The 25,089-nt window shown below is 44.8% G+C and overlaps 1 protein-coding gene and 1 pseudogene across 2 annotated transcripts in view; one reads left to right on the plus strand and one right to left on the minus strand.

Moving 5' to 3' along the window:
* Window positions 1-3,153: 3,153 nt before the first annotated feature.
* On the minus strand, window positions 3,154-13,477 carry LOC121543204 (annotated as a pseudogene).
* A 316-nt stretch (window positions 13,478-13,793) lies between these two features.
* Window positions 13,794-25,089, plus strand: part of LOC121543205 (cingulin) — a 37,000-nt gene continuing 25,704 nt past the window's right edge. Inside the window, exons 1-4 of one of the 2 annotated variants that reach the window (XM_041852930.2) lie at window positions 13,794-14,552; window positions 23,528-24,476; window positions 24,601-24,665; window positions 24,766-24,835. In XM_041852930.2, coding sequence (XP_041708864.2) covers window positions 23,529-24,476; window positions 24,601-24,665; window positions 24,766-24,835 — 1,083 coding nt within the window. In that variant the 5' untranslated portion in view covers window positions 13,794-14,552; window position 23,528. Of the gene's footprint in view, window positions 14,553-23,527; window positions 24,477-24,576; window positions 24,666-24,765; window positions 24,836-25,089 lie in introns of both variants that reach the window. The other variant, XM_041852929.2, reaches the window with a different exon arrangement.

Here is a 25,089-nt window from a genome sequence, read left to right on the forward strand (position 1 = left end):
CTAGCTCACTGTGACCAATATGTAGTGCTCTAAATAAGAGACCATTGAGGAACGAACGAGGGAGACAGACGGAGGGAGAGAGAGAGAGAGAGAGAGAGAGAGAGAGAGAGAGAGAGAGAGAGAGAGAGAGAGAGAGGGAGAGAGAGAGGGATGTAAAGAGATGGACGGCTGGATGATGTTTGTTGTGTATCGCGGGTCAGAAAGTGTTTTGGGGAATGTAGCTCCGGCAGGAGGGTCAGAGTCAGAGGGCCAGTAAAGTATTTCCTCTGACTTCCATCTCACTGCCCTTCATTCACAAACAGGAAGCTACGCTTACAGCCACGCTTATTCACCGTTATTCATAGCTCTTTTTATGTTGCAGTCTCCCCCCCTCACTCTCCCTCTCTGACTCCGTCTCTCCCTCTCTGTCTCTCTTCCCTCCCTGTCTCTGTCTCCCTCTCTCTTTCCTCCCTCTCTCTAACCCCCCCGCCCTTCTTTCTCCTCCCAATAGAGATGGACCTACCTCGCTCTCACCATGGCAACCTGGTAATCCCTTATCTAGCAGAAAAATTCTGACATATTCAGTGACATATACACACACACACACACACATACACACACAAGCACACACACACACACACACACACACACACACACACACACACACACACACACACAACACACACACACACACACACACACACACACACACACACACAGGGACACACATATGAAGTCACACACATTGAAGTGAGGAAACCAGCCATATCCTCCCATACACACACACACACACACACACACACACACACACACACACACAACACACACAATAATCCTATTAACATAAAATTATATCAAATGTTATTTGTCACATCCGCCGAATACAACAGGTGTAGACCTACCGTGAAATGCTTACTTACAAGCCCTTAACCAACAATGCAGTTTTAAGAAACATTTGTGTTATGAAAATATTTACTAAATAAACTAAAGTTTAAAAAAAGTAAATAAACTAACAATAATGAGGCTATATAAAGGGGGTACCCGTACCGAGTCAATGTGCGGGGCAACAGGTTAGTCAAATCAAATCAAATCAAATCAAATTGTATTGGTCACATGCGCCGAATACAACAGGTGCAGACATCACAGTGAAATGCTTACTTACAGCCCTTAACCAACAGTGCATTTATTTTTAACAAAAAAGTAAAAATAAAACAACAACAAAAAAAAAGTGTTGAGAAAAAAAAGAGCAGAAGTAAAATAAAATAACAGTAGGGAGGCTATATATACAGGGGGGTACCGTTGCAGAGTCAATGTGCGGGGGCACCGGCTAGTTGAGGTAATATGTACATGTGGGTAGAGTTAAAGTGACTATGCATAAATACTTAACAGAGTAGCAGCAGCGTAAAAAGGATGGGGTGGGGGGGCAGTGCAAATAGTCCGGGTAGCCATGATTAGCTGTTCAGGAGTCTTATGGCTTGGGGGTAGAAGCTGTTGAGAAGTCTTTTGGACCTAGACTTGGCACTCCGGTACCGCTTGCCGTGCGGTAGCAGAGAGAACAGTCTATGACTAGGGTGGCTGGAGTCTTTTACAATTTTGAGGGCCTTCCTCTGACACCGCCTGGTATAGAGGTCCTGGATGGCAGGAAGCTTGGCCCCAGTGATGTACTGGGCCGTACGCACTACCCTCTGTAGTGCCTTGCGGTCGGAGGCCAAGCAGTTGCCATACCAGGCGGTGATGCAACCAGTCAGGATGCTCTCGATGGTACAGCTGTATAATTTTTGAGGATCTGAGGACCCATGCCAAATCTTTTCAGTCTCCTGAGGGGGAATAGGCTTTGTCGTGCCCTCTTCACGACTGTCTTGGTGTGTTTTGGACCATGACAGTTCGTTGGTGATGTGGACACCAAGGAACTTGAAGCTCTCAACCTGTTCCACTACAGCCCCGTCGATGAGAATGGGGGCGTGCTCAGTCCTCTTTTTTTCCTGTAGTCCACAATCATCTCCTTTGTCTTGGTCACGTTGAGGGAGAGGTTGTTGTCCTGGCACCACACGGCCAGGTCTCTGACCTCCTCCCTATAGGCTGTCTCATCGTTGTCGGTGATCAGGCCTACAACCGTTGTGTCGTCGGTAAAATTAATGATGATGTTGGAGTCGTGCCTGGCCATGCAGTCATGGGTGAACAGAGAGTACAGGAGGGGACTAAGCACACACCCAGGGTCCTTAGCTTAGTGATGAGCTTTGAGGGCACTATGGTGTTGAACGCTGAGCTGTAGTCAATGAACAGCATTCTCACGTAGGTGTTCATTTTGTCCAGGTGGGAAAGGGCAGTGTGGTGTGTAATAGAGATTGCGTCATCTGTGGATCTGTTGGGGCGGTATGCGAATTGGAGTGGGTCTAGGGTTTCTGGGATAATGGTGTTGATGTGAGCCATGACCAGCCTTTCAATGCACTTCATGGCTACAGACGTGAGTGCTACGGGTCGGTAGTCATTTAGGCAGGTTACCTTGGCATTTTTGGGCACAGGGTCTATGGTGGTCTGCTTGAAACATGTAGGTATTACAGTTGGTCAGCGCATGCTCTGAGTACACGTCCTGGTAATCCATCTGGCCCTGCGGCCTTGTGAATGTTGACCTGTTTAAAGATCTTACTCACATCGGCTAAGGAGAGCGTGATCACAAAGTCGTCCGGAAGAGCTGGTGCTCTCATGCATGCTTCAGTGTTGCTTGCCTCAAAGCGCGCATAGAAGTCATTTAGCTCATCTGTTAGCCACATGTATGATGAAGCTTATTCTTTTCAAAAGAAGATTGTTGTTTGTGGCTTTTTAAAAAGCCATGTGAATGAGAGTGGTTGTCTGTGTATAACTTATGTATGCATGGTGTATACGTGAGGTGTGCATGTGCATTTGTGAGTGTGTGTTTCTCTCTCTCTCTCTCTCTCTCTTCTGTGTTCCTGTGTAGTGTCTAATTGATTTACTACCCAGGTCAATGGCTATGCGGTTAAAGAGGAGCTCAGCTCACACATCCTGTAGTTAGGTTCTCACTCTCATCACGAGGCAATCATCATCAAGTCATATGTGTTTCTGATCTGTGTGTGTGTGTGTGTTTGTGTGTGTGTGTGCGCGTGCGTGTGTGTGTCGTAATTAGTAAATTGCCTTTATCTAAAAAACAAAATAAACTAAATGCACATTCACTTTATTCCAGTCAACATTACAGTATTTCACACATTGTACAACAAGCCTGGGTTATTACAGTAACAAGCCTGGGTTATTCCAGTAACAAGCCTGGGTTATCACATTAACAAGCCTGGGTTATCACATTAACAAGCCTGGGTTATTACAGTAACAAGCCTGGGTTATTACAATAACAAGCCTTGGCTATTACAGTAACAAGCCTGGGTTATTACAGAAACCATCACATGTCCAAATATATTCACATAAAAAACAAATCATACTGCTGTCTGACAGGCCCATACTGTATGTGTCTGATAATAATACAGGCAGCTGTCAAATCAATGAGGCCTAATACGACCCAGTGCACGTGACACACACATGAACAAACACACAGGTACTCAGGCTAACTAGCTGAACATTTGGTATTTGGTATTTATTAGGCTTCCCATTAGCCGCTGCAAAAGCATCAGCTACTCTTCCACATTACATAATACATAGTGCAGAACATCATTCCTGCTTGAAAGCTCCTCCCCCACACCTGAACCCTATCCAATCAATAAAGCTGCTTTCTGTTGACAGACAGATAGCACCTGTAATGAGCCCGATCTTCAGGATTGATTGATTGGTAATAGATAGACGATAGATTGATCTATCTGCTGAATGAATGAATGCACTCCAATCAACTGTATTGATATGGGCTATAGCTGATAGCTGATAGGACATGTCAATCCCCAGTAGTAGCCTACTATATATCTCACTGGAAGGGAACTCCTAATACTGCTAACATGCACCCTTCCCTTCCCCCTTTAACCCTCCCTTAAATGAATCACTAATCTAACACGACCGGATCGGTGAGAGCTAATTGATGCTGCTGCATAGCTGTCATCAATCCAGTCATCTCAGATCAGTGATTACCTAAGGAAGAAAGAGGAAAAAATGTGTTTCATTCAGAATGAAGCAGGGAGAAGTCACAGACCATAAAAAACAATATATATATAACTGTAATCACATAATGCCATTGGTTGCCATGTGCCAAATGATGAAATCAAATCTTTGGTGTTCTGATCCACATTCATAACAATACATATGATATCTCCATCTCTAGTTCTTTGGTCATAACAGTGGGTGAGTTGAATATGACCCAGTTGTGCATGGTGTTTAATTCTGATTTTATGTGAGTAGTTCTGAACAATGAGACAGAAGTACTGTGATAAGAGGGATTGTTTTCATCTGTACTATAAATACAGTCACTGCGGTGTGTGTGTGTCTGTCTGTGTGTGTGTCTGTCTGTGTGTGTGTGTGCATGTGTGTGTGTTTGTGCTATGCAGTGTGAGGGTTTGGCCACTAGGCTGTGCATGGGAGAAACTCAAGATGATACTGTACCTCTCAGGCCGTTTGGGTGAGACCTGTTACTCCTTTGCAGTGGTGTGTGTGTGTGTGTTCAGTGTGTGTTCAGTGTGCTCAGTGTGGCCTGGGTACAGGGTGTTGCAGGGTCATGTGTTCAGCTCCAGTGAAGGGCAGTCTGTGTGTACAGTAGTGGTTCACCACCTCTGGTATACTGTTGAACACACAGCTACTCTGGTCCAGGGTATAACCCAGACCCTTACTGCCCTTAGTCTGGGCCACGATGATATGGACACAACACTGACTGGTCCTGAGAGAGAGAGAGAGAGAGAGAGAGAGAGAGAGAGAGAGAGAGAGAGAGAGAGAGAGAGAGAGAGAGAGAGAGAGAGAGAGAGAGAGAGAGAGAGAGAGAGAGAGAGAGAGAGAGAGAGAGAGAGAGAGAGAGAGAGAGAGAGAGAGAGAGAGAGAGAGAGAGAGAGAGAGAGAGAGAGAGAGAGTATTACTTCAGTAACAGGGAGAGATGCAGTGCTATAGCTACATAACTAGAGGATACAGTAGGGATGTCTAGACTGTAGCAAAGGGTTAGGGGCTTAGTTATTCCAACACATGCTGCTCACCCTCCATGTATGTGGGTGTGTAATGTGGTTAATGATGAGCGCTCACTGATGAGTGATAAGTGTAACACACACACACACACTCACTTGAGCGCGATGGAGTATTTGCTGGTCCCTGATTCGCTGTCTCTAACCAGGAAGCTGGCATCCCTACAGCGCTGGAGCTGAGCCTCTGCCTGCTGGCGACTCACACTGCCATGGTACCAGCTAGAGGAGGGGGAGGGGGGTGAAGAGAGGGATGAGGGGAAAGAGAGAGAGAAACAAACATACAGTACATATAATCTTTAGAGCTCCATAGAGGTACTGCAGAGCTTCAGAGCAGTAGATTGATGGGGATGAATGTCATATTGAAGGTTAGGGGGAGGAATATGGGGAGGGTTGGGGAGTTAGAGGACGGTAGGAGGGAGAGATAGAGAATGCTTGCTTAGCGAGTGCCACTTCCTCCTGACTCGGCTCACACTGAGGCTCGAACCCAGGACCTCTGCCTTGCTAGCACACATAACCACTCTCCTGAAGCATCTTACCAGTCAGCGCCATCAAAAAGTTAAGTATTCGCTGGCGCAGGTGGGGACACTTCAGGCTGAGGACTAAGTACAGGCTACAGCAATACACTATGACGATATACAGTCTACAGTGCCTTTAGAAAGGATGGATCAACAACATTGTAGTTACTCCACAATACTAACCTGGCAAAGTGAAAAGAAGGAAGCCTGTACAGAATAAAATATTCCAAAACACAGTGGTGTAAGTACTTAAGTAAAAATACTTTAAAGTACTACTTAAGTAGTTATTTTGGGTATCTGTACTTTACTTTCATTTTTATATTTATGGCAACTTTTACTTTTACTTCACTACATTCCTAAAGAAAATGATGTACTTTTTACTCCATACATTTTCCCTGACACCCAAAAGTACTCGTTACATTTTGATAGGAAAATGGTCCAATTCACTTATCAAGAGAACATCCCTGGTCATCCCTACTGCCTCTGATCTGGAGGACTCACTAAACACAAATGCTTCGTTTGTAAATCATATCTGAGTGTTGGAGTGTGCCCCTGGCTATCCGTCAATAAAAAAATATAAAAACATTGTGTGGTCTGGTTTGCTTAATATAAGGAATTTGAAATGATTTATACTTTTACTTTTACTTTGATACTTAAATATATTTTAGCAATTCCATTTACTTTTGATACTTAAGTATATTTAAAACCAAATACTTTTAGACTTTTACTCAAGTAGTATTTTACTGGGTGACTTTCACTTTTACTTGGGTAATTTTTTATTAAGGTATCTTTTCATTTAATCAAGTATGAAAATTGAATACATTTTCCACCACTGCCAAAACATGCATCCTGTTTGCAATAAGGCACTAAAGTAAAACTGCAACAAATGTGGCAAAGAAATGAACTTTATGTCCTGAAAGCGTTATGTTTGGGGAAAATCCAACACAAGACATCACTGAGTACCACTCTTCATATTTTCAAGCATGGTGTTGGCGGCATCATGCTACACTACATGACCAAAAGTATGTGGACACCTGCCAGTTGAACATCTCATTCCAAAATCATGGGCATTAATAAGGAGTTGGTGCCCCCTTTGCTGCTATAACAGCCTCCACTCTTCTGGGAAGGCTTCCCACTAGATGTTGGGACATTGCTGCGGGGACGTGCTTCCATTCAGCCACAAGAGCATTAATGAGGTTGGGCACTGATGTTGGGCGATTAGGCCTGGCTCGCAGTCGGCGTTCCAATTCATTCCAAAGGTGTTAGATGGGGTTGAGGTCAGGGCTCTGTGCAGGCCAGTCAAGTTCTTCCACACAGATCTCAACAAACCATTTCTGTATGGACCTCGCTTTGGGCACAGGGGCATTGTCATGCTGAAACAGGAAAGGGCCTTCCCCAAACTGTTGCCACAAAGTTGGAAGCACAGAATCGTCTAGAATGTCATTGTATGCTGTAGCGTTAAGATTTCCCTTCACTGGAACTAAGGGGCCTAGCCAGAAGCATGAAAAACTGTCCCACACCATTATTCCTCCAACTCAAAACTTTAAGGTTGGCACTATGCATTCTGGCAGGTAGCGTTCTCCTGGCATCCGCCAATCCCAGATTCGTCCGTCGGACTGCCAGATGGTGAAGCGTGATTCATCACTCCAGAGAACGCATTTCCACTGCTCCAGAGTCCACAAACCGTTCTCATGCTGATGTTGCTTCCAGAGACAGTTTGGAACTCAGTAGTGAGTGTTGCAAATGAGGACAGGCGATTTTTACCCGTTACGTGCTTCAGCACTTCAGCTTGCATGGCCTACCACTTCGCAGTTGAGCCGTTGTTGCTCCTAGACGTTTCCACTTCACAATAACAGCACTTACAGTTGACCGGGGCAGCTGTAGCAGGGCAGATATTTTACTAACTGACTTTTTGGAAAGGTGGGATCCTATGACTAGCCGGTTACCACCCGGTTACTCAAGAGGCTGCTGTCCTATGTACATACTGTAGACATGGAAGGAATCACTGGTCACTTTAATAATGGAACACTAGTCACTTTAATAATGTTTACATACTGCTTTACTCATTTCATTTGGATATACTGTATTCTATCCTACTGTATTTTAGTCAATGCCACTCCGACATTGCTCGTCCTAATATTTATATATGTCTTAATTGCATTCTTTACTTTTAGATTTGTGTGTATTGTTGTGAATTGTTAGATACTACTGCACTGTTGGAGCTAGGAACACAAGCATTTCGCTACACCCGCAATAACATCTGCTAAATATGTGTATGTGACCAATACAATTTGATTTGATGACGGTGCCACGTTGAAAGTCACTGAGCTCTTCAGTAAGGTCATTCTACTGCCAATGTTTGTCTGTATGGAGATTGCATGGCTTTGATGCTCAAATTTATACACCTGTGAGTAACAGGTGTGACTGAAATATACCCGAATCAAGTAATTTGAATGGGTGTCCACATACTTTTTTTTTTTTACATACCCCCCCAGCCTCTCCCTTCTCCTTCTCCTCTTCCCTTACCTCTGTTTCTCCAGGGGAAGGGTGGGGTCCACTTTGCCTGTCTCCGCCTTGGGTGTGGAGGTGGGGGAGGGAGGAGAGGAGGATGGGGAAAGTTTGGGAGTGGGAGAAGAGTGAGAGGTGGGAGAGGGGGGAGAGGAATGAGAGAGAGGCGAGGGAGGAGAGAGTTTGAGAATGGGGGGGGGGGGGAGGAGGGAGAGGGGATGAGGACTTTCTTGTTCCAGGTCTTCTGTCTGAGGGTCTGCTGATGACTGAGAGTCTGCTGTCTGCTGGGTGGAGGAGCTTCCTCTTTAGGGGGCGAACTGCTCATTCCCTTCTTAAACTGGACTGAAGAGAGAGAGCGAGAGGAGAGAGAGAGCGCGAGAGGAGAGAGAGAGCGCGAGAGGAGAGAGAGAGAGAGAGCGAGAGGAGAGAGAAAGCGCGAGAGGAGAGAGAGAGAGAGAGAGAGCGAGAGGAGAGAGAGAGAGAGAGAGAGAGAGAGAGAGAGAGAGAACTGTGTATTTTTTTATATCATTGTTGTATCCAATATGTTCCCTCTCCTTCCCTCCCTCTACCTCCCTCCTTTTACCTCCCTCCCTCTGGAAAACATATATCTACCTGTCAGTGCTCTGACGATGTCCTCCTTCCTCCACTCCCAGGGTAGTTCATACTCTCCAGGGGGGCGAGGGTCTGACTCCGGCCGTGTCACAGGGATCCACACCCCTCCTGCCTCCCCCTCCGTCTCTAGCAGCCCCTCATAGGGAGTGTCGTAGATGTGGGGGGGTGTGGGCTTGCCCCCTTCTCCATCTCCCTTGGGGAGCAGCACACACACCTTCAGCAGGTCCTTGGAGCCCCGCCTACGAATACCTAAAAAGTCATAAGAACAATAACATGGTCACATGTTGATATCAAACCCTCAACTCAGCCATTGCAATATTACTGCTGATGTGACATGATTGTGATCCATTGTTCAGTTGTACGCTCTTAGAAAATAAATGCTATCTAGAACCTAAAAGGGTTCTTTGGCTGTCCCCATAGGAAAACCCTTTGAAGAACCCTTTTTGGTCCCAGGTAGAACCTTTTACACAGGGGGTTCTACATGGAACCCAAAATAGTTCTGCCTGGGACCAAGAAGGGTTCTACCTGGAACCAAAAAGGGTTCTCCTATGGGGACAGCAGAATAAACCTTTTGGAACCCTTTTTTCTGAGAGTCTAACACACAGCTTCGTAGCTTGTGATGTGGTCAGACATGTCTGTGGAGGCCGTCAGGTAGCCTGTGTGTCTGGGCTATTGTGTGACTAAACAATGGAGCTACGGGAAGAAAGGTCAACACAGTGCCTGATTGGCTGACAGAACGGACCTCTTCCTCTTCTGGGAAGTGATTGGGTGAGACCAGGAGGAGGGGGAGGGGAGGTGGGGGTCTTTTGGTTCTTTTCACACAAAAGTAAAGTAAAATGTAAAGTAAAATGGAAGGGGTGGGGGGGAACAACTGGTGGCAACTTCCTTTCCAGAGAATGGGGTAAAGGAAACAGAGGCAGGAGACAGGAAGTCCAAGAGGAAGCTGCACCCATTGTCGCAGCACAACACCGTTCCCATAGCAACCGCCCGTAGGGAAGGAAGTCAGGGGAGAGAGAGCGGAGGGTCTCGTTCTAGTCCGATCCTTTAAAAACCTTTTACAGCAGTAGTCTACAACCTTGACTCTGGAGAGCTGCAGGGAGTGCAGGCTTTTATTCCAGCCCAGCACTAATTCCAGCCCTGATTCCACTAATCAAGGTCTCAATGATTAGTTGATTAACTGAGCCAGTGTGTATCAGCACTGCGCTGGAACAAAAGCCTGGACTCCCTGTAGCTCTCCAGGACAAGATCTGACCCCTGACCTTTGATCTGACTGACCTGTGATGATGACCTGGGCGTCGTAGGGCTCCATGTATCCATCGTTCTCTCCCTCCCTCTCCGCCTCCCTCTGCTCCCTTGTTTTCTCTGCGTCAAACGGGTCAGCATAGTCCTCCAGAATAATCAGCTACACAGCGGGAGAGAAGGTTTTTTTAAATATATTTTTATTTAACCTTTATTTAACAAGGCAAGTCAGTTAAGAACACATTCTTATTTACAATGATGGCCTACCCCAGCCAAACCCGGACAACGCTGAGCAAATTGTGTGCCGCCCTATGGGACTCCTAATCACGGCCAGATTGTGATACAGGGTCTGTAGTGATGCCTCTAGCACTGAGATGCAGTGCCTTAGACCGCTGCGCCACTCTACCTAACCTTCACAGTATTATACTGTAGGCCTTCTGCCAGAGTAACTGCAATAACCTATGGAATTACACTGTAACAGTTTAGTTGGTATGGAAACGTCCCCTTTACAAACTGGGAATGTTTCTTGGGGAATCTCCCCTGCTCTGTGCTCTGTGTGTGTCTTCCCTCCCATGGCTCTGTGTGTGTCTGAGTGTTTACGTGTCTGTCTGACTGCCTGTATGATCTTTATCAAAGTGGATCCAAAGCGATCTGAGCTACCTGTGGGAGAGCTACAGTCACAACAGTGTTAGGTGATATTATGCCTCAGACAAAGCCTTCACTGGGGGCAGAAATAGAGGAGGAGAAAGAGGTATAGTGTGTGTGTGTGTGTGTGTGTGTGTGTGTGTGTGTGTGTGTGTGTGTGTGTGTGTGTGTGTGTGTGTGTGTGTGTGTGTGTGTGTGTGTGTGTGTGTGTGTGTGTGTGTGTGAGTGCGTGCGTGTGTGTGTGTGACAGCAGTTAGGGGGAAAGGAAAGGAAGGGACACAGGAAGACAGACTGGGGGAATGAGGTTAGGTCTCATTGTGTGTTTTCTGTACGGCTGGTCCCGAGCGCTGTGGCATGAATGCAGCTGGTTCTAAAAGCACAGTGCATTGTGTGGTGAGGAAAGAAAGACAAGAGGGGGGAGGGAGGGGTAGAGACAAAGGCTGAGGTGGGAGAGAGATACTGATCACAACTCTCAGAGCTACAGTTCTTTCTTTATATCAGTGCACACATACATGTATGGAAGCTCGTTCCCTCCACCTAAAATAATAATAATCTGACTATGAGATAGTAAGTCATAATTATGAGATAGTAAGTAATTGTAATGAGATACTAAGTCATAATTATGAGATAGTAAGTCGTTATTATGAGACAATACGTCATAATCATGAGAGTAAGTCATAATAATGCGATACTAAGTCAGAATTCTGAGATAGTAAGTCATAATTATGAGATAGTAAATCATTATTATGAGATAGTTAGTCATAATTATGAAATACGTTTAGGCAATCAGTATTACGTGAATCACACATTTTGAGTGTGTGTGTTTGCGCTTTTGTGTGTGTGAGAGAGAGAGAGCAAGAGAGAGAGAGAGAGAGAGAGAGAGAGAGAGAGAGAGAGAGAGAGAGAGAGAGAGAGAGAGAGAGAGAGAAACATGTCCATGAATTATAATCCACATAATAATTCACATTTCCTGTTGTTGCAGGATTATATATATTTTTTGTATTTATTAGGGATCCCCATTAGCTGCTACTCTTCCTGGGGTCCAAACATATTAAAGCACTTATATTACATATAATACAAAAGATAAAACAGTACATCATATAACATTATTACACCACTACATATCTACAATACAAAATGTTTAATACCACCATACAACAATATCACAATGTGTGCATATGCATGTGTCTGTACCTTTGTGTGTAAGATCCTACATCTGTATGTGAGAGTCCTTGTGTCTATATATTTAAGAGTGGTTACATTTCTCCTGCCCCATTCCTCAGCTGTTTACCAAATAAAGTGGCGGGGAGTACGCTTTGTTCTTGTTTGAATCACAGATTTCCATTTTAAAAGGGGTCGTGGCCTGCAGGACTATTCAATGTCCATGATCCAGACTTATTATCTCATAATTATAAATATAAAGAGCTTCCATACGCTTCCATACACATACCACAATAAACAACAGGATCAAATGTGAATTACAGTAAGCCTAATAACACTGTAGGGCTAATTATAGCATTATAGCATATATTGTTGCTACCAAATGCCTTTTTCATTTTTTGTTTGTTCAATCTAAGACTTTGTTGGCAAAGATGTCAGTACCAAATCTGAGCCACTCACCATCGCTGATTTGATGTCCGCCTTCCCCCTCTCGTTTTCGAATCCCACCAGTTCACTTGTACCGCTGTTTTTGGGGCCCTTGTCCTGTTTGTCCACCTTGATCATCCTGCTGATGTACGCATGCGCCAAACTGGATGTCCTGGTGGGCCGATGCTCCTCAGATGCCCCCGTCTCGAGCTTGGAATTCTTCCTACTCTTCCCAGGGATGAGACTGTCCCAGATCTTACCGTCCTTAAACGAGTTCCCGCCAGTACCCAAGCCGTTCCGACCCAGTTCGATGGCCGAGTTTTTCCGGTTTCTTCCGGTCAGTATAGAGCCCATCCCTCCAGCACTTTCCTTGACCCGGTTCCCCTTCAGACTGGTCCCCGGGGTTAGCCCGTGTCTGGGTCGTGGTTGAGGGCCGGATTCGGAGGCTGAGCGGACGCGTTCGGTCCCGTTCTTCAGATTGATGGGGAAACTGAACCACTTTGCCATGGCTGGTTACGATCAGTGACCGGTTTTTTCTTTCTAGCTTTGGCTTTAAACTTATGCTAATGTAACACACTCACTTAGGTCTACTTAGTCTTACTTTTTATTAATCATCTGCAATCGAGACACAGAGAATAGTTGGTAAGCCTACATAAAACTTTCCAAGCACATTCATCCACGACGACATAGGCCTACGTTTACGCACGGCGCGCCTGGTATCTTATCCGATTTACCCCTTTTGTGATGTTAATTTCAACAAATTATTCATAATGATTTCTACAGCATAAATTTGGTAGTAAATGTTCTCATAGAATTTCAATCCCAAACTTCACCCCATCTGTCGCTTGACCCACTTCTCTTTGTCGTTCCACGGTGCGTAAAGTTACCTCTCCTTTCATCGACTTGAAACGCCTATAATATATATTTCTGACAGTCGCTATCTCTTTATCTCGAAGCTATCCCCGCAGTTTAAAGAGTAGTCTTTGGAGAGCGTAGAATCGGAAGAACTGGAAGTTTTTCTTCGCACTCACTAATGATGATCCCATTCCCGGAGCGACTGATGTATAGAGCGGGCTGTCAAAGCTGAGTGCTGGAGAGAGAAGTGCGTGTGTGAGAGAAAGAGTTTGGTGGAGTTGGGAAATGGGTGTGGTGGTGGACTAGCCTACATCAGAATGGTCAAAAAACGCCTATAACTATGCCTATAGTAGGCTATTATTCACTAACAGGGAGGAGACAGGGCAGCTTTGGCAACGCATTTCTCAATTGATGATCATTCTTAGCCAACATGTTGTGAATTTAATCATTAATTTGAGATGTTTTTTTAATTAATTGTTTTACTACATTTATTTAGCAGTCATCATAGCCATATTACAACATAGCCAATATTTATTAATCAACATAGCCTATATTTATTGATCAACATAGCCAATATTAACCTACATTGTATGACTGTAAGTCGCTTTGGATAAAAGCGTCTGCTAAATGGCTTTATTATTATTATTATTATTATTATTATAATGAAGGTGATGTGTGCAACACAATAGGCTGCAATTAAACATTTCATCCAAAAATATGAACACAGCTTGAATTCACATGTTTGGGCACCACAATGAGTGAGAACAAATATTTTTTTTAAACAAGAAAATATGTAAATTGTGGGGAGAATTTTTCATCGAGGGAAAGATTCTCATGTTTTCGTGGACATTTCATCGGTCGATTCAGGTTACTATGATAAACTGTCCCCTAGTCCTCTGTCCTAATTTCCAATAACCTGTCATAACTAGGCCATGTGTGCTAAAGGCGCCCTCTGCAGGGGATATGGTAGATCAAGTGGAACGGTTAGACTATTTGGTTGGTTTGGTATGGGACGCGTGGAATTTGAGGAGCACAAACTGATTCATGCCACAAGTTGTGATGCGTTTCGTTTATTTGTTTCTGCATTAGCTTACCTCATTCTTAGCAGTTAAAAAAATTGTATTATGACAATCACAGCACTAGGCATTTTCATTCACAAAGACCTCTCCCCTGGGTCAATTTATCACAGATTGACAGACCAGACTCACCAATATTCAAAGCGGGCGCTGTCTAGAGCACCGCCTACTGCTATGTGCTCAACCAATACCTGTATTCCCTCTAGCAGGGCTGGGTGGTTCGTTTGACATCGGTCACAAAGGTAACAGGTTGGAGCTGCATATAACGAACTTATCTGCCTGTCTCGAAAAATGGATATACGCTGCTTTTTCAGAAGTATTTTCAGCCTGATTTAAACATTGTTTTTATTAACACCAAGTAAAACAACAGAAGAGGACTCGAAAATAAATTGATGAATTGTACTACTTTGGCCAAATAGCAGGTATGTTTTGGATGTTGTTTAGTTCGCTCTAGTTAGCTAACGTGTATAGTTAGCAAGCTAGCTACCGAACTAACCCAGTCAGCTAGCTAGCTAGTTATGACAGTAGTTTAGGGTTAGCTTGCTAGCTCTAGCTGGTTGACTTGCTCATTACAGACACATAGCTAGCTAATACATTTTCCCGCTCCGTCTTTGATAACTTGCTCTCTTGTTGGTGTCTAACCTAAATTAACTTTTAATGATGGCAGAACGGTGCTGGATAACGTCACTCAGAATTGAAATGCGAAGGCCACGGAGCAGGTGTAACATTGCATTGCCTCATCTAGATCTCTCCCGTAGTGAAATTCTCATTTAAAACCATGTGTACAGTCAGTGTACCCATCTGTCAATGTCACACATTCTCTTTTTACATGTCAGTTATTTAACGCTTTCTCAGAGCTCAACTTCAACAACTTGGCTCACTGCCTCTCTTCTCCCAAGAAGTTTCACTTGAGCTAGATGATACTATGACGCATACACTGAAGAATTCAATGTAGTGAGTGAACTCTGTTCAAAAGATACCCAGCATATGTTATCTAAGCTATTTACCATTCTGTCATTTTATTGACCAACATTCAGTGATTACTCATGGAGATGTGGCCTACAGAAAGTACCAAGTGGCAAGGGTGTTGTCTCATATCTGATGCAAGATCACAGGTGTTAGGTGTTTGATAAGATGATGATACGAATTAAAACTTTACATTGATGTCTATTCATTATTTTGGCTGTTAGCATATATAATTTAACACAGCAGTGTATTGATGACAGATGAGAGAAAGTTCAGCCTGAGGGCACTTTTTTACTGTTGCCACAGGCACAGAGTTACAGAGAGGGAGGGAGGAAGAGGGAGAGAGATGACTGTTTACAGATTGGTTGCTCTTAGAGCGAGACCCTGAAGTGTGCAGGTAGAAGATCAGTGTGTGCATGTAAGGGGGATGTTTACTGAGCAACATAGTGTGGAATGTGGAGGGGTGTATTAGGTGCTTATATATGGTGCAGTTTGTGTTCTATTTGGCAACACTGAAGTCTTCTTTGTTATGCCAATGAGCGCCATTAGAATCAGAGAGAAGAAGAAATGAAGAAGTTTGTTTGCCTGTGAAAGAGGAGCAGTGGCCAGTCTGGTGGGTGGGGGGGGTCTGATGTAAGTCAAGAATGTAATAAAGAGGCACAGTGGATGAATGAAGGGATGAATTGCCGATCACCAAGGAAACAGTCTTAACTGAAGGACTGTCTTGGGGACCCAAGTTGGTGTGGTATTTACATTTTCTAATGACACCAGCATTAATATGGAAAGGCTTTGGTATTTCAGTCACTCATGACTGACAGTCATCAGTAGGGCCCTATAAAATCTGTGTTGCGGATGGAATCACGGAATCCAGACACTAAAATGGAATTCAACAATATTAGAAAATGTATTAAACTTATTAGAAAATACATTAATTTGTCGAAGTTAAATCATAAGACATGAAAAAAATGCATCAGTGATTAGTAATTTCATGCATCTTTTTGAAACGGCACAGGAATGCCGTGTGTGTGTGTGTGTGTGTGTGTGGTGCGCACTTATGTCTGTGTAGCCATTAGCAATAATGCTAATGATAATAACACGCATATACAGTACCAGTCAAAAGTTTGGACACACCTACTCATTCAAGGGTTTTTCTTCATTTTTACTATTTTCTACATTGTAGAATAATAGTAAAGACATCAACACTATGAAATAACACATATGGAATCATGTAGTAACCAAAAAAGTGTTAAACAAATCAAAATATATTTTATATTTGAGATTCTTCAAATAGCCACCCTTTGCCTTGATGACAGCTTTGCACACTCTTGGCATTCTCTCAACCAGCTTCACCTGGAATGCTTTTCCAACCGTCTTGAAGGAGTTCCCTCATATGCTGAGCACTTGTTGGCAGCTTTTCCTTCACTCTGCGGTACAAACTCATCCCAAACCATCTCAATTGTGTTGAAGTCAGGTGATTGTGGAGGCCAGGTCATCTGATGCAGCACTCCATCACTCTCCTTCTTGGTCAAATAGCCCTTACACAGCCTGGAGGTGTGTCGGGTCATTGTCTTGTTGAAAAACAAATGATAGTCCCAGTAAGTGCAAACCAGATGGGATGGCGTATCGCTGCAGAATGCTGTGGTAGCCATGCTGGTTAAGTGTGCCTTGAATTCTAAATAAATCAGACAGTGTCACCAGCAAAGCACCCCCACACCATAACACCTCCTCCTCCATGCTTCACGGTGGGAACCACACATGCGGAGATCATCCGTTCACCTTCTCTGCGTCTCACAAAGACAAGGCGGTTGGAACCAAAAATCTAAAATTTGGACTCATCAGACCAAAGGACAGATTTCCACTGGTCTAATGTCCATTGCTCATGTTTCTTGGTCCAAGCAAGTCTCGTCATGTTATTGGTGTCCTTTAGTAGTGGTTTCTTTGCAGCAATTCGATCATGAAGGCCTGATTCACACAGTCTCCTCTGAACAGTTGATGTTGAGATGTGTCTGTTACTTGAAGCATTTTATTTGGGCTGCAATCTGAGGTGAAGTTAACTCTAATAAACGTATCCTCTGCAGCAGAGGTAACTCTGGGTCTTCCATTCCTGTGGCGGTCCTCATGAGAGCCAGTTTCATCATAGCGCTTGATGGTTTTTGCGACTGCACTTGAAGAAACGTTCAAAGTTCTTGAAATGTTCCGGATTGACTGACCTTCATGTCTTAAAGTAATGATGGACTGTTGTTTCTCTTTGCTTATTTGAGCTGTTCTTGCCGTAATATGGACTTGGTCTTTTACCAAACAGGGCTATCTTCTGTATACCACCCCTACCTTGTCACAACACAACTGATTGGCTCAAACGCATTAAGAAATAAATAAATTCCACAAATTAACTTTTAACAAGGCACACCTGTTAATTGAAATGCATTCCAGGTGACTACCTCATGAAGCTGGTTGAGAGAATGCCAAGAGTGTGCAAAGCTGTCATCAAGGCAAAGGGTGGCTATTTGAAGAATCTCAAATATAAAATGTATTTTGATTTGTTTAACACTTTTGTTTGGTTACTACATGATTCCATATGTGTTTTTTTCATAGTTTTGATGTCTTCACTACTAGAAAATAGTAAAAATTAAGAAAAACCCTTGAATGAGTAGGTGTGTCCAAACTTTTGACTGGTTATATATATATATATATTTATTTAGTTCAAAAAATGTATCTCGCATACACCGGATAAGTGCAGTAAAATGTGATGGAGATAGAAATGCTTTCCCAAAACCTTCTCAATTAAATGTTAACTACAAAGTAGCGTATGCCTACCTGCCAGAAATCTATCATGATTATTTGCATCAATCCGTTTCGTTTTGCAAACTCTGCAATTACATGAGCGCTTCAGAAACATTGCTAACCAAACCAATGGTCTCTGGCTGGTGTCTTTTTGAATTAAAGGGTAACTACACCCAAAAATAAAATATTCTAAGATGTTTTCCAGACCTCAGAAGTGGTCTGATGTGATTTAAGCATTTTTGTGGACATAGAACATCCATTCTTTAGTTTTTCTATTAGTGTGATTTTGAGAGCGAAAACCTGAATAACTGGGAAAAATGGAAACCTGGAAAAATGGATTTTATAGGGCCCTACATCAGTCATGATATGTAATCTATTTGTGTCACCACGGAAGGAGACAGTTACACACGTAAGGCTATCCTCTTTCAGGTGCTTTCACTGAAGCACTGCCCTATATGCAGTGACAAGGCCTTGGTTATAGAGCACAGTCCAAGTGCTGTATCGTGATTGATGAAGCTTAGAGGAGGCTAAGTAGGAACAAAGATTTCTAGCCTGCTGACTTTATGCTCTCTACTCTATCACTGTTTAATGAAGCAAAGACAGTCGCAGCCAGGACTCCATACTACAGTGGTCTCTTTCCACACTCTCTCCTAATTATCCTAACCCTCCCCAGAGAGGGAGGTGGCCTTAATTCAATTCAGTGCAGGAGAATTCAATTTGAGAGTAGAGCCGGCGGGTTAGGAGACACTAAAGGCGTCTGCATGCTTCCCAGCCGAAACAGTTCGGAAGAGTTTGTGCATATATTATGACATTTTGTGACTTTTTTTGTGTTAGTTTTAGACTTTGTTTGTTTTGGCTGTTCGGCCACACAGTTCTTCTCGAGGAAAGCCGAAGTCGGTAGCCGAAGTCGGTAGCCGAAGTCGGTAGCCGAAGTCGGTAGCCGAAGTCGGTAGCCGAAGTCTACGCCCCTTCGTCGGTGATTGGTCAACAGTAGGGATTCTTCAATAAAGTATTTGTTGTCATTCAACGAGAGATGAATGACAACTGCACCAAACATCTTAATGTCCATTTGTGTTTTTATTTCCTCTAAGCTCTCTGCAAAAATGTCAAAATTAATGACAGATTTCTTGAGTTATCGTAGATTAATTCAGACTATTTTGAGGAAGTGTATACTGGCTACGGCGTCTCAAAATGGACAAACAGTACTATTGACGCTTTTTCCCCTAGTTTTTCAAGCAAAGGTATTTTAAGGGAGTATGTGAGCATGCTCGGTTTGCCTAGCTGAGTTCGGCTAGGCGCCAGCTGAACAGAAGCTTGCTGACGCCTTAAAGGAGTCAGTAATCTGAAGACTCCTTCACCTGGTCACACTGTAGTCAGTCAGTTGTTAGGCTGGAGGGCACCGTCCCTTACCTTTTCTCTCTAAAGTACATAGTGTGACCGGGGTCTGGTCAGCTGCCTCATGTATTTCTCTCCAGAGAGAGACAGAGATTTGGAACCCAGGGGAGGGATAGAGAGGTTAGGGAGATGGTGAGAGGGAGGGATAGGGAGATGGTGAGAGGGAGGGATAGGGAGATGGTGAGAGGGAGGGATAGGGAGATGGTGAGAGGGAGGGATAGGGAGAGGTTAGGGAGAGGTTAGGGAGATGGTGAGAGGGAGGGATAGGGAGAGGTTAGGGAGATGGTGAGAGGGAGGGATAGGGAGAGGTTAGGGAGATGGTGAGAGGGAGGGTCAGGCGCAGAACAGTGATACAAGCGAGGCAAATAGACAGCCAGATGGAGGGAGGGAAAGATGGAGAGGGCCAGGGGGAAGAAGAGTGTTGCATTTCTGCCCTCATTTTCTGCTCCACATTGTTTGGACAATAGGATGGGCTCCCCCTCTGTCCCCTGACTGTCTCTTCTTACCCTGGCCCTCTCCTCTCCACTGTCCCCTTTCACTGCTTAGCAGCTGAACTGGCCTGTTGGAAGTGGCTTGACACACTGACACCCAGAAAGATTGGGAGAGAGATAGAGGCATAGAAAGGGAGATGGAATGAGAGAGGGAAATGGCTGGGGTCCACTCCTGTGTTCCTGTTATGTTTGGTCCTATTCAATGTCAATGCTCCCTGCTGAGACTGAGCCTCTGTGTCTCACACACACACACACGCGCGCAAGCAAGCAGTGTTTCCAAATATCTTTCGGTGCCAGGGACAGGCAAGCAATGCTCCTCCCTCCTTAGAGTTGCCAAGTGCCTAGATTAAACTGTAGAATGGAATAAATCAATGTCAGGAGGTCAACAACGTACTCCCAAGGACCAGGGATTGAGAAACACTGCGCCTCTAAAAACTGATTTATGGATGATTAGCCTATACATGCAGAAAGAAAGGTTGGTGTTGAAGATCCTTTGTATCTGTTGACCTATATTTGAAATAAATAGCCTAGGCTTTCTGTTGTACTCTGTCTGAAAGACCTAACTTGTAGCTGTCTTTCTGTTGCCCTCTGTCTGAAAGACCTAACTTGTAGCTGTCTTTCTGTTGCCCTCTGTCTGAAAGACCTAACTTGTAGCTGTCTTTCTGTTGTACTCTGTCTGAAAGACCTAACTTGTAGCTGTCTTTCTGTTGCCCTCTGTCTGAAAGACCTAACTTGTAGCTGTCTTTCTGTTGCCCTCTGTCTGAAAGACCTAACTTGTAGCTGTCTTTCTGTTGCCCTCTGTCTGAAAGACCTAACTTGTAGCTGTTTTTCTGTTGCCCTCTGTCTGAAAGACCTAACTTGTAGCTGTCTTTCTGTTGCCCTCTGTCTGAAAGACCTAACTTGTAGCTGTCTTTCTGTTGCCCTCTGTCTGAAAGACCTAACTGGTAGCTGTCTTTCTGTTGTACTCTGTCTGAAAGACCTAACTTGTAGCTGTCTTTCTGTTGCCCTCTGTCTGAAAGACCTAACTTGTAGCTGTCTTTCTGTTGTACTCTGTCTGAAAGACCTAACTTGTAGCTGTCTTTCTGTTGCCCTCTGTCTGAAAGACCTAACTTGTAGCTGTCTTTGGCACCTCTTCACCACCACTTGCCACTTAGCCATTAGGAGGTGTGTGTGTGTGTGTGTGACTGTGTTCATGTCACGGTCGTCTGCACTAATGTACAGTGATGGGGTGCTTTTTCAATGGCACACTTTGGATGGCTGTCTTAGGGCGAGGTATGCGCTAAGTGATGAGCTGAACTGTCTACACACACTAGATTTGTAACGATTATGGAATTTTGGGTAACGATTAATTGTCATGCAAATGGTCACGGTTATTGTCATTTTTGTTGCAAAAATGTTGTGAGCTTATAATGCATCTGTAAAAATTAGTTACGACATACCTAATGAACACCACACAGCTTTGGTGACACCCCTGTCTAAAAAACCAATGGAATTGACCACTTGGAACTTTTGGAAATGAACCTTCTCCTTCCGATTGTGCCATTCTGCTTGTAAAATTATTAGAAACTTTCCCACTTCATGTAAAAATAGAAAAACTGCTATTGAGTAAACAATCTACTTGAATATAAAGTTGAATCCCCTCTCTACTAAAATGAATATATTATAACGATTATAATTTTTAGTTCAAGGTTATTGTCCTTAATTGTCGGTTACATGATTATACGATAATTGTGCCAAGCCTCAAACACACACACACACAAACCTCTAGTTGGATTGACAGATTAACTGCAACCTCCTTATTAATGTTGTCTTACTCAAATTGCACACCACTCTGTTTCAAATAGTCTACCTCAACGCTGAGGGAGAGGTATGGTTAGGCTACCTCAACGCTGAGGGAGAGGTATGGTTAGGCTACCTCAACGCTGAGGGAGAGGTATGGTTAGGCTACCTCAACGCTGAGGGAGAGGTATGGTTAGGCTACCTCAACGCTGAGGGAGAGGTATGGTTAGGCTACCTCAACGCTGAGGGAGAGGTATGGTTAGGCTACCTCAACGCTGAGGGAGAGGTATGGTTAGGCTACCTCAATGCTGAGGGAGATGGTGTACTTAAACTCTCTCTCCCTCTCCCTGAATAGGTTCAGAGAGCCAGGGCTTTGATTTATACTGGACGCCATATATAAACTGCACCCAAGATCTTCACTGACCCTCTTTACAACACCACTGGTCACCTGTGAGCGTGCGTGTGTGCGTGCTTGTACACAATTAATTCCAGAGTGTGTATGAGGAGTACAGGCATGTGTGGGGGCAGGGCTTCCTATCCACAGGAACAAGAGCATGACATTGGTGTTATCACCACCACGGCACACACTGATAAGAGAGGAGAAACTGTGTACTCTCTGTTTTTGTGTGTTTCAGTGAGAGAGAGAGGCAGCGGGATAATTAAAGTTAGTCTGTAAGTGAAAGAGGGAGAGGAGGAGAGAGAACGAGTGGGAACGGGGTCAGTGCCTGTTGTTGTAGTTGGTTGGTTATAAGTGCAAAGGAGACATGTTAATGAGGCATGCAGTGTAACGACCTAGTGATGAGAGCTGACCATGTTAATGAGGCATGCAGTGTAATGACCTAGTGATGAGAGCTGACCATGTTAATGAGGCATGCAGTGTAACGACCTAGTGATGAGAGCTGACCATGTTAATGAGGCATGCAGTGTAACGACCTAGTGATGAGAGCTGACCATGTTAATGAGGCATGCAGTGTAACGACCTAGTGATGAGAGCTGACCATGTTAATGAGGCATGCAGTGTAACGACCTAGTGATGAGAGCTGACCATGTTAATGAGGCATGCAGTGTAATGACCTAGTGATGAGAGCTGACCATGTTAATGAGGCATGCAGTGTAATGACCTAGTGATGAGAGCTGACCATGTTAATGAGGCATGCAGTGTAACGACCTAGTGATGAGAGCTGACCATGTTAATGAGGCATGCAGTGTAACGACCTAGTGATGAGAGCTGACCATGGTAATGAGGCATGCAGTGTAACGACCTAGTGATGAGAGCTGACCATGTTAATGAGGCATGCAGTGTAATGACCTAGTGATGAGCGCTGACGTGGCACAGGTAACCATAGAGCGAGACGGTGAGGGAGGCTGGAACTCCTGAGACATTTCAACACATGGACATGAACAGTCAGACATCAACAGTCTAAAAACATCAGAGATGAAGATCAAGTGAGAAAGGGGCATGGAGAGAGGGAGGGAGGGAGACTGAGTTGACGGAATAAGGGAAACAGAGCCTTTGCTGGGCTGGTTGGGCAGGGCTGGCCTAGGCAGGGATTTCTAAGGAAAAGAGGAAACTAAACCAAGTGGAAGTAAAGAGAGAGCGAGCGAGTACACTGGGAGAAGTGTGTGACACACACACGTAAGGGGAGTCAGAGAGTGGGAAGTAGTGTGTGTGTTTCCAGTTTAATGAATAATGAAGGTCAATAAGAACAAAGTCCGTTCTAAAGCAACTCCACTGAGACTCATTCTCTCACACACCTTTGTAACTTGCAAACACAATACAAACACACACAGTCCACCCTCTCTTTCTCTGTGTCTGCATGACATTCATACCAGTCAGATATTCAGTTTACATACTTTCCCGGGAGAGCAAACAATAAATGACTGCTGTCACATTCACTTCTTTAAAGTATGAGACTTGGAATAGCTGTACTGATATTCTCTCTCTCTCTCTGTCTCTCTGTGTGTCTCTCTCTCTCTCTCTCCAGTATGAGTACTCCGTCGTCAGGTCGTAAGAGCCCCGTGGACTACGGGGTTCAGATCCGCTTCATCAGCGACTCTGGAGGGGGGATCCCCTCAACCCAGCCCAGACCCAAGCCCCCCTCCACTTCGAAGTACGGGGTGGCTGTCAGGGTCCAGGGCATCGCCGGACAGCCCTATGTGGTTCTGAAGGACGGGGGCCCGAAGGGAGATTCGTACGGGGTGCAGCTCCGTACCCACTACCCCCCGGGTTGCAGCAGTCTGCCCCGCAGGAGAGACAGAGAGGAGGGAGGGGGGCAGGGAGGAGCGGGAGAGGGGGGAGGAGGAGGGCAGGGAGGGGCGCTACGCAGGGCACAGTCACATGGTTCATTACTGGAGAGTGAGGGGGGAGGAGGATTTGGGAGACCACCAGGGGATGGGAGGTCTGGTAGCTATGGGAACCTGGATGGAGGGATTGGGGTCGCGGAAGAGAGAACGGATGGAGGAGGGGTGAGGGAGGGGGGTATGGAGAGCAATGTAATGTGTGGGTCGTATCAGTCCGGGCTCAATGGGTCACTGGGGAGGGGAGGGGGGAGTCAGTATGCCCTTGACCTCCATCCTTCCCAAACAGTGCAGCCCCCCCTGACCACGGCAAACCCCCACCCCCAGACCACCCCTTACCCAGCACAGCCCCACCGCCAGAACCCTGTCAACAGACTGATCAGCAGGTTTGACGGCAGCAGCAGTACCAGAGGACAACTGAGGGGGCGCTCTCCTGTAGCAGAGGACCCTAGAGACACCACCTCCCCTTCCCACGCCCCCAACCCCTACTCCTCCCCTCCCTCCTCCACTCACTGCAGCCTGGGGCAGGGCCAAGGCTCCGTCGGCAAGGCAATGGTCCAACCAGCCAATCCGTGGGCTCCGCCAGGGAGGTTTGTCGCTGTGGAGATGCCGTCAGCCAATCGGACAGACCCTCTGGTAAGAGACTGGACAAGAGGGGAGAGCGATTACTAACTAGTACACTATCAATACCTCCAGTAAAGTTTAAAAACGTACTAACACTGAGCTCTGTCTAAAGGTGACCCCTGACCTTCTGCTTCAGAGTTCAGAGGTCACCAGTGAGGAGGAGCAGGTCATGCAGACCATCTACAACATCCTCAGAGAAGGGTACAGCATTTATCTTACTGTGTCATTCACCATTACTTCAGGCCAGTTATCAACATCCTTCTGACCATGTGTGTTTGACCTGTTTTTCTTCACCCCTCAGGACTAGTGAGAGTGACTCGATCATCAGACACAAAGTCAGGGTGATTTTCCAGAAGATCCAGGGACTCAAGGTACTTTAATATACATCTCTATACACCTCAGTAGTACTGGACTCAAGAATTCATACCCTTTGACTTATTCTACATTTGTGACCACAGGCTCGATTCAGTCCTATGTAGCAAAATTTGAAATAGTGTTTTTTACATTGGATAAAAGTAGAGATTCAGAGCTAGAAAATGGTATGTCATACACTACAGATGAGGAACAATGGGAAAGTAATTCTGCTTTGAAGGTTGATAAACTTGTAACCTCAATTTTGAGAAAA

Source organism: Coregonus clupeaformis, chromosome 17 (assembly GCF_020615455.1).
Source record: "Coregonus clupeaformis isolate EN_2021a chromosome 17, ASM2061545v1, whole genome shotgun sequence".
In the NCBI taxonomy this organism is placed as follows: Eukaryota; Metazoa; Chordata; class Actinopteri; order Salmoniformes; family Salmonidae; genus Coregonus; species Coregonus clupeaformis.